We start from the raw sequence: 11,506 nt of genomic DNA, 5'->3' as shown, positions 1-11,506 counted from the left end.
ACAAACGCCAATGTCACAATCACCACAACCATTTGTAGTACAACAAACATGGAGGGATCGGGGTGGGGGGAGAGTGAGAAGCCTCCAATTATCCTTTCCAATCAGAGGAGGAAGGGAACAAGAGCAGGGGCCAACCACAAGTTCAGAACTCTTTAACATAAAAGGAGGCCTTCACTTGGAAAGAAGGTTCAAACCTATTCGATCAATTGCTTTTTCTGGGGATTCCTCCCCCCCCCCATCGGAGAAAAAGCAGTCACTAAAACTGTTCGCTCTCAGCTGGCTCAGCCTTAGTTACCCAGTACAACTGTTCTCTTGTTTCCCCCGACTCAGGAGGTCTGCCACACATGACAGCCTATAGGAAAACAGCTGTCCACTGGCTCAAGCATGCCAACACCCCCAGAAAAAGGAGAAGTGTGGGAGGCTCCAAGGGGGCCGTATTGCCTGTCTCCAAGTCTCGTGTCCGTTCGTAGAGGTGCAATTTGTCTTTGTTGGAGTGCAGCATTTTGACGTCTTCAAAGGCATAGTAAGCAGCAAGGGTAAAGTTGACGTCGCCCGTCGTCAAGAGGTCGAAGACACAGGACTGGAAGTATAAGTCCTCCACCGGAAGCTTCTCCCGGCACTTTGCTGTGGCTGTCTCATAGGTGAAATGCTCTGGCGGAGACGGAGAGCTGGCACCTTTCTGGCGAGCCCGGTTCTCTGTGGTCTGCGCGGTCGAACGGAAGGCCTGGAAGTCTATCTGCTGGTTGAGCGGGCAACCCCAGAGACAGAGGTAGAGGCCCTGGTTGTCTCCGTCTTCAACCGCTTTCACCACCTCTTCGGGCATCCTCACAGCAAAGGTGAGGTAGCGGCCGACTTGCCTCACCACAATGGTGGTGCCAATGTACTTGGCCTGGATCTCGATGTGTTGGCCGGACACCTTCTCGGTGATCTTCAGGCTGTTGGCGCCATGCTTGTCGCCACCGTTCTTGGAGCCATCGGCAAAGGCTGCTGGGAGTTCGTCCGTTTCGGCCTGGTAGACTTTCTGCTCTACGCATTCTTGGAAGCTCTTGAAAATTATGGTGAGCTAAACAGGGAAGAAAGGTAGGGGGGTGGGAGAGAGATGGTATGAAAAGGGAGAGTTACTGAGATTGGTAAAAGTTCATTGACCCAACCATAGCCACTCATACACCTGTGATGCCTCGCCTTCTCCCTTCAGTGGACGGGTGGCTAACTTGCCTCCCAGTCCCAGCCAGCATGGCCAATGGCTGGGGATGACAGGACTTGTAGTCCCAGAACTCCCTGGGGAAAGGAGATTGATTGTTAATCCACTCTAGGAATTGTAGCTCAGTGGGGGAGGGGAGAGAACAGCTCTCAGCACCCTTAACAAGCCACAGCTCCCAGAATCCCTTGCAGGGATGAAGTGATACCCTAGTGCTTTAAATACATGTGTGACCAGCGTTAGAAAGTCAGATACATAAGCTAATTGCCAAATGGCACCTTAAATCTAGGTTGAAGTGGCACAATGGAATGCCTAGGCACCATTCCCCCCCCCCCCGTGGAATTTTTAAAAAATTACTATTATTATTCATTTCATTTCTAAACTGCTTTATGTTTTAAAGAAAAAAAAATTCCAAGTGGTTTACAATATATTAAAACATTGAATACAACAATCCAGAATAAATCAAATTCAAGGGAAATATTTGGGATCCTTCTCTAAGTGACATTTTGCTTTCCCCGTATTTTTTTTACCTACTTAATTTATATAGCTGCCGCATAGCAGAAGTACTCTAGGAAGCCAGTGTGGTGTAGTGGTTAGAGTGTCTGACTAGGGCCCTGGGAGATCAGGGTTCAAATCCCCACTCAGTAAGGAAGCTCACTGGGTGACCTTGGGTCAGTCACAGCCTCTTAACCTACCTCATAAGGCTGTTGTAGGGATTAACTGGGGAGGGGGTAAACCATCTACTCCATGTAGAAAAAGGTGGGATATCAATGCAAGAAATAAGCTCTTCTGCTTAAAAGAGCTGGAGAGGCCAACCAGACGGAGATGACAGCTGGCAACCTGGCATCCAGAGACCTCCATGAGGTTGCAATTGGACCCATGCCAGTTGCAAAATGCACCTGACACCTGGGGAAATTTCAAACACATGGTGAACGTGGACCTAGAGATGTGGCCACTTTATTCAGCTACGTGAGACACAGAAGTGGGGATTCTCAGCAAAGCCGCCGCGAGGCGTCGTCATATTGAAATAACAGGCACTGAACAGGCCGTGCCTTTACCTTGCTAGTAGCTGTTGCTGTGGAACCGGGTAAGACAGGTGTGTTGGTGACCTGCACATTCAGGTAGTTGTTGTTTATGAGCGGCCATGCCCCTTGGACTATGCAAGTCTGGAAACTGTCAGAGAAAGTCCTCAGGTGGGGGTCTCCAAACAGCCCACAGTGCGTATAGTTGGGAGGAGGAGAGTGTTTGTGGAAGCTCTTCTCATAATGGCAGATTTCCGGGCTGTCTGAGCGCTCCTGGCTGTCGCCTCGGGGCAGAGGGCGGACCCGCGGTTGGGAAGTGGGGCCGTCTTTGGAGCAGTTGTGCTGGGCCATCAGGTCGTCGATACCGTGGACGGCGGAGTGGTAAGCCAGGTCTCCTCGGCAGGTGCGGGCTGTGCGGTGAGTGCAGTGAGCATAGGCCCGGAGGGCCGTGCAGAACTCGGGGGTGTCCTCCGCCCCCACGTGGTGGGGCCCCGACGTGGCCGCCAGGAACTCAGAATTGCACTTCATGATTTTGCACTGAGACGTCACTGTTGGGGGAAAAGGAAATAAAGCAGACATCTTTAAAACACGGAGAGATTTTGAGAAGTATTATGGGGGGGGGGGGGAAGAGAGGGAAGAAACTGTTCAAATCCGGTAGGGGGAGATGTCTTCCTAAAGGTTTTATGTAGTTTTGAAGTTCTGGGAAAAACAGCTCGATGTGTTGTTTCACATACACGTCTCCATATAAGGCTAAATTTCCAAAGCCAGGTGTCATACATAAACTTTCGATAAGACGTGTGTGTATTTGAGAGAGAAGGGGGGGAAAAACAAATGCAAAAGCCATACTTTCCCCCAACCTCCCAGACTGTCACTATTTTGCAGTACAGATTCAAACGCAGACTAGAACTTTAGGTTTGTGCTTTTAAAGTGAATTGAAGCACTCGTGTCAACTAGGGGAAGGCTCCGAAAAGTGTGGAATGAGAAAAGGCAACAGGACAACGCATTGGAAAAGTGTGGGGTGACCCTTGCTTTGATGCAAAGTTGTCTAACCTCTCCACAAGCAGATCAGGATGTGTGCTCACTGAACAGCCAGTGTCATCTAACCTCCCTACGAACCAGGATGAAGACTCAATAAGCAGGTCATCTTAGAAGCACCCCCTTCAGCTGCAGAAGGGAATAGCGGCATCTTCTCCTGTGACTGACAGGCAGCATGAAGTTGCCTGATTGGCCAAGCCTGGTATAAATTCCAGGAGTGAGCCCTGTGTGCTCTTTCCTCCTCAAGAGAACCTTCTCCCTGGAGCATCAGGAGCTGTCTAAAATACTGAATCAAGTCATTGGTCCAGCTAGTTCAGTTCTGTGTCTACATTGACCAGCCGTGGCTCCACTGATCAGCAGTGGCTCTCCAGGATATTGGATGGGTCTGTGTCATCAAACCCACCCCCGCCCCCCAAACTCTGAACGATCCCTCATTAATGCACCTGATCTGAGAGCCGGAAGCAGCCCCTCCTAACTCATCTCCTCCCTCCTGCCTGAAGGAGATAAAGACTTTTACTGAGAGCTGGGCATCGCTGGGCCACTCAAGCTCTGCTGCAGCTGGTTGGCCACCCTAATTGGTTGATAAAGGGCCTTCAGCACCTCTGCTCAGTACCAATGCCTTCAGATTGCAAAACACCAACATGACTCAACCCCCTTGGCTCACTGGTGCAGAGGAGCCAACATCCCTCAGTTTGCTCTGTGTGTGTGTGTTGTGTGTGTGCAGAGGGAGGGAGACATGTGGAACGAGTAGCACAAAACAGCAGAGGAGAAATCTATTACAGCAACTATGCTGACATCCCACAATACCACAAGGGAAATCCAGGCTGGATAGTGGTGTGAGAGGTGGCGATATTTATCTTAGCCGAGAGCCTGAGGTGCAAATCCAGAATTCTCTGCTCTGAAATCCCCAGGTGGGCAGGATTGTAGGTGTACAAAGCACACAGCTCACATTATCTCAATCATCCTTGCAGCAGAATTTAAGGACCTGTGTAGGACATACATAGTATAAGAGGGGAGGTCCCTGCCCCCAACCAGCTTACAGTCCAAGGATTGTTGTAAGGATTACTGTAGGAGTGAGGAACCTCAGCCTTGTGACATAACTACCTCCTCCCAGGCCGACCCTTGGGAGTCTCCACAACTGACATCTCCACCATCTAGCGGTGAGTGCCTGGGATTCATGAATACCACACCCTGTAGAATTCTATCAGTTGTATTTTATCTGCGCAATCAGAATGAATTTCAGGAACCCAAATACTTTTTCTGAGCAGGATCAGTGAACAATGTTATAGTGAATTGTTGTCACATGTCTTCACTTACCCACCTGCCCTGCTCACAGTTGTGAAAAATTATTACATTTTATGAATGGCCCATGTCACCATTAAGAAAGAGGTAGGAATAGGCCTATATAGATGTGGACTGTCCCTGGATCAAGTGACTTTTCTTCTTTTACGTTCTCAACGTTCTTAACCTAGCTCAATGCTGTCATCTGAACAGAATCTATCATAGTCATTCCATCGTTTGAAAAACAAGACTTTCAGGCAGCCTTGCCCCAAAATAGCAACTAGACATTCAGTTTGGGCGACTGTAACCTTGGTTGAAGGAGCTATTTGGCGCCAGGCTTAAATATCTGAGTTTCTAACACTGGCCACTGCAGCTGCCCCCAATTGCTCTGAGTCAAGAACCCTGCTGGATCTGGCCAATGGCCTATCTAGTGTAGCATCCTGTTCTCACTGTGGCCAACCAGATGCCTATGGGAACCACACACGCAGGACCAGAGCACTCTCCCTGCCTGTGGCTTCCAGCAACTGGTATTCAGAAGCATTTACTGTCTCTGGCTGTGGAGGCAGATCCTAGCCATCATGGCTAGTGAATCGGTGCAGCCTAGATTGTGGGGATCCTGTCTTTCTTGTCTTCCCACCGCTCCCCCCCCCCCAGTCCCCAATCTGGAATCTGGACAGAGGCAATGCCTGCTTGTCATAACTCCATCTCCTCCCCACCCACCCTCAGGGCAACACGCTCTGCACAGCCAGCAGCCTTGGCGCAGCTCTGGACAAACGGATTTGATCCGAAGCCAAGAAAACCCTGTTTGTTCAATTTCACATAATCCATTTTCCATCGACTCACAATACATCTGCGTTTCGGCCGCGGATGACTTAGCACAGGAGCAGGCCTCGCTGGCTCCAAGTGCTCAGAGAGAAGGAAAAACTGAACCACAGGACCTGGGGGTGCAGTGGGGGGCGGTGGCGGGTGAGCGAAATGAGAGGCTGCCCAGTGCCACAGTCTGCGCAAAAGCAAATCCAGTAATATCTGGCTGTGTGTACGATTTGAGTCCACATGGGCATGGAGAATAAATAAATGCAGGACGTTGCTGCAGGCTTTAATCCCAGGATGTTTGTGTTTGCTTTTCAAATGGCCACGTAACCATTACATACATCGAAGATAGGCTTCCCCAATCTGGTGCCCCACAGATAGAATCATATAATTGTACAGCATAACAAAATTAAGTGAAGAGAGGATAAAAGAGGTAGAGATGTGTAATTTGAAGTTTTATTTGATAAAAATAAGATTTAAGATTTGAGATAGGTTGATAAGAAGATTTAAGGTTTAAGATATATTGATTATAATTGTAAGATTAAGATTAGATGCAAGGAAGTAGATTTTACAATGTTACAAAGTTACTAAAGAAGATTAGAAATGAACGCAAAACAGAGGATGTGAGGAAGTCCCAAGCCTAGGATTTTAAAGAAGATAAGGATGAGGAATTAATTGTTTTGTTTGTGTGTATTTTGTGTAGTTTGTGTAGTGTTTGTATTTTTATTTTGAAAATCCAATAAATTCTTATTAAAAAAAAAGAACCATATAATTATAGAGTTGGAGAGGACCATAAACGATCATCTACTACTCCAACCCTCTGCAATGCAAGAATCTTTCACCCGTGGGGCTTGAACCCATGACCCTGAGGGTCTTATGCTCTGCCGATGGAACTATGCTGCCTAACGCTTGGGGGAGTTGTAGTCCAAAACATCTGACGTGCAGCAGGTTGGGGAAGGCAGCTCTAAGCTTTAGCATGGTAGTCTGCACATTTCTCTTGCATTTCATTTCCCTCTGCTTGCCCTGCGCAAGATAAACCCATGTGCTAATCTGCCAGTGAGGTGAACTTTAGTCTATGACAGTATCTGCCATAATGCATTAGTTAGTACAAAATACATACATCAGCTCCAAGACTGGCACATATTTTTCCAAGTTTGGGGGTGTGAATACCAGTTGCTGAGAATCACAAGTGGGGAGAGGGGCTGTTGCACCCAGGACATCCCAGAGACTACGAGAACAGGATGCGAAGCATACAAAAGGCAGATAATATCAGGCCTTCCACAGCATACATTTAAAGCACTACCATTTTTAAGCAGCCGTGGCTTCCCTTAAAGAATTCATAGAATTGGAAGGGAGCCCAAGAGTCATCTAGTCCAACCCCCTGCAATGCAAGAACCTTTTGCCCAAGATGGGGCTCAAACTCACAACCCTGCGGTTAAGAGCCTCATGCTCTACCGACTGAGCTGTTCCAACTGCCGCGTATTATGAGAGAGGGAGACGACCTCTTCTATGCACTTTACAGGTAGGTAGCCGTGTTGGTCTGCCATAGTCAAAACAAAAAAAATAAAAAAATAAATCCTTCCAGTAGCACCTTAGAGACCAACTAAGTTTGCTCTTGGTATGAGCTTTCGTGTGCATGCACACTTCTTCAGATACACTTTAGCCACTGTTGCCCGGAGCCTCCCTTGTCCAGCCCTCCTGCCCTGGTGGAGGCGTGATTGATGCCTGCTTTCAACAGTGCTCCTCCATAGGCATGGCAGGGCTGAAAGGGACCCACAGGAGGGAGGCCGGGTCCTGCCAATGACCAGAGCAGGAATGAAAGGGGTTTGTGGGCCGGCCCTGACAGGCCATTAAGCTTCTGAGCCTTTGAACTGCTAATCATTGAGCTGAAGACCTTTGCCGAAGAATAGGGCGATTATCACAGGCTTGTTTGCATGACAAAAAAAATCAAGGAGCAGGGGGAAAGGGTCCCATAAAACTGATTTGAATGGGGGAAAGGGACTGGGGGAAGGGTGGGAAGACCCCCAGAGAACCTAGCTAAGGGCTTGGCTGAAGGAAGAGAGACAATGAAATCTGCGAAATCTTTTGGGTGAAAAAGGAACAGAGGACTCCAATTACAGGCCAATAAATTTACCACCACGCGCAAAGGAATGGGTCGGATTTCAAGAGCAGAGGGAGAGGCGTGAAAGGAGAGGAGGGGGTGAAAACAGAGCCAACATTCCTTACATGGCAATTTTTATTGTGTAATGGAGCAGAGGTTGCAGGGTGCAGAGAGGAAAGAATCTTTTTCAGAGGCAGGGGAGGGGGGGCACCTGGAAGATTTTGCGGCTGGGATTCCGCGATGTTCTTCACATTTGCAGCGCCTTCCCGCTGGGCTGGTTTTCCGAGCCCGAGTGGCACATTCCCATGTGGACAACTGAGCATCATGGACCAGAAGCAAAAGTGGGCAGAGGGCTAGTAAGGAATATGGCCTGAGGAGAGTCCCAAGGCCTGGATACAGAGAGGCCTAGGCCTGCAGTGCCTCACCAGAGCTCTGAGGAGCTGAATATCCCTCCTCCAGGGGCTCAATTCTCCACTTTAACCCAAGTTAGATTTTTAAAAATTTCCTTTAAAAACTAAAGAGATGTTCCAGAAGGATGTGCTCTACGGGGAGCCGGCTTTGGGGACCAGGCCCGTTAACAGACCCACAGTCTGCAAATGTGACAGAAAGGTTGGCAACATCAACCTCGCCCTGTGGTTGCAGACGAGAGAGACGGTCAAGTTGTGCATCCATAGCAGTGACCAGAGAAGGGATGACGGTTGGGTGGAGCGCAGAGAGAGAAAAATGTTGTGGTGCATCTGTAGCAGCACAACCGGACGCCTTCGTCTGCCCCAGCTGCAACAAAACATGCCTCTCCTGCATCGGTCTCCACAGCGCTGTAAACTTCGAACAGTCTGACTTTACCCCCAAAGGCCCAACCCCCTCAAATACTTTATTGTGGGGTGTGAAGCCCCCACGGCCCCTAGGAGTTGGCTCCTAAGGACCAGAACATGGTTCCTCTAGAACACAGCATCTCATTTCCAACTTAGGCTAGGATGATGCATCTGGGAAGACCAGGAGGAAAATAGGACTCCCTTCAACTTTATCCCAAGAATCTTGGCTTGCAGAGGTACCGGTACTGTCTCTGGAGCTGGAGGATTGTCTTTAAGCCAATGAACAGACTTTTCTGCCATAAGATAGAGACCCTCAGCAGTGAATCCAGTCAGTGCATGCACATTCTTTGCCTCAAAGAATTCTGGGCACTGCAGTTTATAAAGGGTTGCTGAGACTTGTAACTCCGCGAGGGGTAAACTGCAGTGTCTGGAATTCTTTAAGGTGGTAGGGAATGTGCTTTAAAGGGTGAACAAATCCTGAACCTACACAGGAAGTTGCTTTATGCTGAATCAGGGCATTGGTCCATCATGGTAAGCCTAGGAGAGACTTCTTAGCAAACCCCTGGAAAGCTACTGCTGGCCAATGCAGTCAATACTGAGTTAGATAGACCAATGGCCTGGCTCAGTTTAAGGAAGTTTGCTATGTTCCAGTGCCAGAGCATTTGCACTGCATGCAGAAGTTTATCCCTAGCATCTCTGTCTAGGGCTGGGAATGTCCCTTGCCTGAAACCCTAAAGAGCTGCTGCCAGTCAGTGTAGACAACACTGAGCTAGATGGACCACTGGCCCAACTCGGTGTAAGGCAGCTTCCTATGTTCCTGGTCTTTGATTGAGGAGGCCTGGCTTTTCCTCACTCTGTTTTTGGACTACAATTCCTATCATCCCTGACCACTGGTCCTGCTTGCTAGGGATGATGGGAGTTGCAGTCCAAAGTTTGAAGCTGCAGTCCAAAGTCTGGAGATCCAAGTTTGAGAAACCCTGGCATAAACAGAGAGCCAACAATCAAAGCCAGGCACCCTCATAGGCAAGGAGGAATACCCCTCCCCCCCAAAAAAAACTGCAAACGGTAAACTTCAAAGCCTTTGGGAAAAGAGTGTTTATAGGAAGTGAAATCATAAACCTGGGCTTGAAAAGTGATCTTTCCCTTTTTTACATTACAGACCTGAACGGCACCCACGTGCCCATGGTTGATATAGTAAAACATTTTAAAAGATGGTCCCTCCCTCCCATACAAAATCTTCCCTTAGCAACTAGAAAGCAACAAGGGGCACTTCAAGACAGTCCCAATTTTCAGGCAAGATTCAATCACATACCAGCAACTTCAGGTTGCACAATTACAGCTGAATGGAAGGTCTTGCACAATGAATTTGCATCCCTCCAAAGACTGGATTTTTTTGCGATAAGGAAAGTTACCGGAAAGTGTGGGGCGACACCTTCATTGATGCAATGTCATCAAACCTCTGTGCAAACAAATCAGGATGTGTGCTTGCTAAATAGCCATTGTTATCTATTCTCCCCGAAAACAAATCAGAGCAGATAAAAAGGTCACATGGAAATGCCCCAGGCCTGCCAAAGATTGGTGTGCTGCCTGGGGCTGATCGGAGCTCTAGTCCAAAACATCTAGAGGGCACCAGGTTGGCAAAACCTGGGGAAATAGCTGCTGTGACGGCAAAACCTTTCACAGTAAGGCCCCCTTTTTCTCACAGCGGTGCCCACCCAGTGCCAACCCAGGTATATCAGGAGGACCCACCAATACAGTATTTTAGGCAACTGGTAAAGGCAAGGGTTTTTCATTTTCTGTTTCTATGTTTTAATCCTGATTGCCCTTTTTGGAAATGCTACTGTAGTTTTGGCTTTGTTTCTTAAAGTTGATTCTTTGATGTTATGACAGGGTTTGGAAGCAGGGACTGCAATATATATTTTAATATTGTTATGATGTCTGGATTTGTTAAGATGCCTTGAGTTTCTTCTGAAAATCAGGTGGGATGCAAGTTAAAATAAAACATTTTTTTTAAAAAAAAAACCTCTGGGTGCCCCCATGTGTAGACACACAGTGCAGATTCTATTGGATTTTTGCAGTAAGCAAGCCCTGCACCCCAAATCTTGCATTATGGTGGGGATTTTGCATATAAATAACACCTGCATATTTCACTCCAGCTCCAGGGACTTCAAGAGGCTTCAGCTTGCCACCAACATGAAATTATTGGCAGGAAGATGCTTCATTGTGGGAACTCATGCTTTTGAATTGTTCAGCTCAACTCAATGCACACACACACACACACACACACACGTTTGCTCTGCCTTGCACACATGCAATCCCAAAGGAATACAGGAAAAGGGCCCCAGGCACATAACTCTCAACAAAAACAAATGCATACAACAGATCCCTGCCAAAACATTGCAGCATTCTCAGGTGGAGGTGTTGATTCCAGTGAAGGGTGGGGTATAGAGGATCAACAGCCGAGATTAAAAAAAGAGGAATAAAAAAATGAGTGTCTGGCAGAGCCCAACAACTTGGGCTTCTCAGCAAAATCAAGAGGCAAATCGTTTGCGGAAAATGGTTTCTGCTGATGTCCTCGCTCTGCAAAACTCCCTTCCTGTCCCTGCTCCTTTAGAAACTCACTGGAACATCTTTCAGAAGTGCTGAAGTATTATTGCAAGATCTAGCTGTCTAAACAGGAGCTCATCTGGAAGCAGGGAGGCTGGTGTGGGGAAAAGTGCAGTTTTAAGGAGGGCTTCGTGCGTTAGAGGATTTGTCAGCAGCATTAATCAGCCAGATATCCTCGCCCATAACCTATGCAAGTTACTAGGCCACAGTTTCTACCTGATCATCACACCTGCCCAGATGACTGAGAAAGGAGAACTGGACCCCTTCAAAGTTGATTCTTAAATAGCCACAGCAACTGGCGATTTACAACTTTGATTTAAAGATGGTTTTCCTTTCAAGTGCACATCCAAAGCTTGCAGGTAGGACCATGCCTGGGTTCCCCCTCTGTCCCCCTGTTCCTCTCATAGCCCTCCCCTTCTCCTCCTCTCCTGACACCCCATATTAGTCAAGATGGCTACGTTCTACCTCCACTGTTGGAGGCATAATCGCCTCCGAATGCTGGTTGCTGGGAATCCCAGGTGGGCAGAGGGCAGAGGGCGGTTGCCCGTGGGTTTAACCACAGGCATCAGGTCAGCCACCAGGAGAACAGGATGCTGAGCTAGATGGGTCATCGGCCTAATCCTGCAAGGCTTGTCTCGTG

The 11,506-nt window shown here is 48.1% G+C and overlaps 1 protein-coding gene across 2 annotated transcripts in view; it reads right to left on the bottom strand.

Moving 5' to 3' along the window:
* Window positions 1-320: 320 nt before the first annotated feature.
* The window catches only part of LOC117056597 (repulsive guidance molecule A-like), a 31,474-nt gene continuing 20,288 nt past the window's right edge, over window positions 321-11,506 (bottom strand). For both annotated transcript variants that reach the window (XM_033167096.1, XM_033167097.1), the window contains 2 exons: window positions 2,257-2,768; window positions 321-1,063 (listed from right to left, as the gene is read on the bottom strand). In XM_033167096.1, coding sequence (XP_033022987.1) covers window positions 353-1,063; window positions 2,257-2,768 — 1,223 coding nt within the window. In that variant the 3' untranslated portion in view covers window positions 321-352. The remainder of the gene's footprint in view (window positions 1,064-2,256; window positions 2,769-11,506) is intronic.

The sequence above is a fragment of the Lacerta agilis genome, chromosome 13 (genome assembly GCF_009819535.1).
Source record: "Lacerta agilis isolate rLacAgi1 chromosome 13, rLacAgi1.pri, whole genome shotgun sequence".
Classification (NCBI taxonomy): Eukaryota; Metazoa; Chordata; class Lepidosauria; order Squamata; family Lacertidae; genus Lacerta; species Lacerta agilis.
Note: the sequence above shows the minus strand (reverse complement) of the source record. Positions and strands in the feature narration are given on the sequence as shown.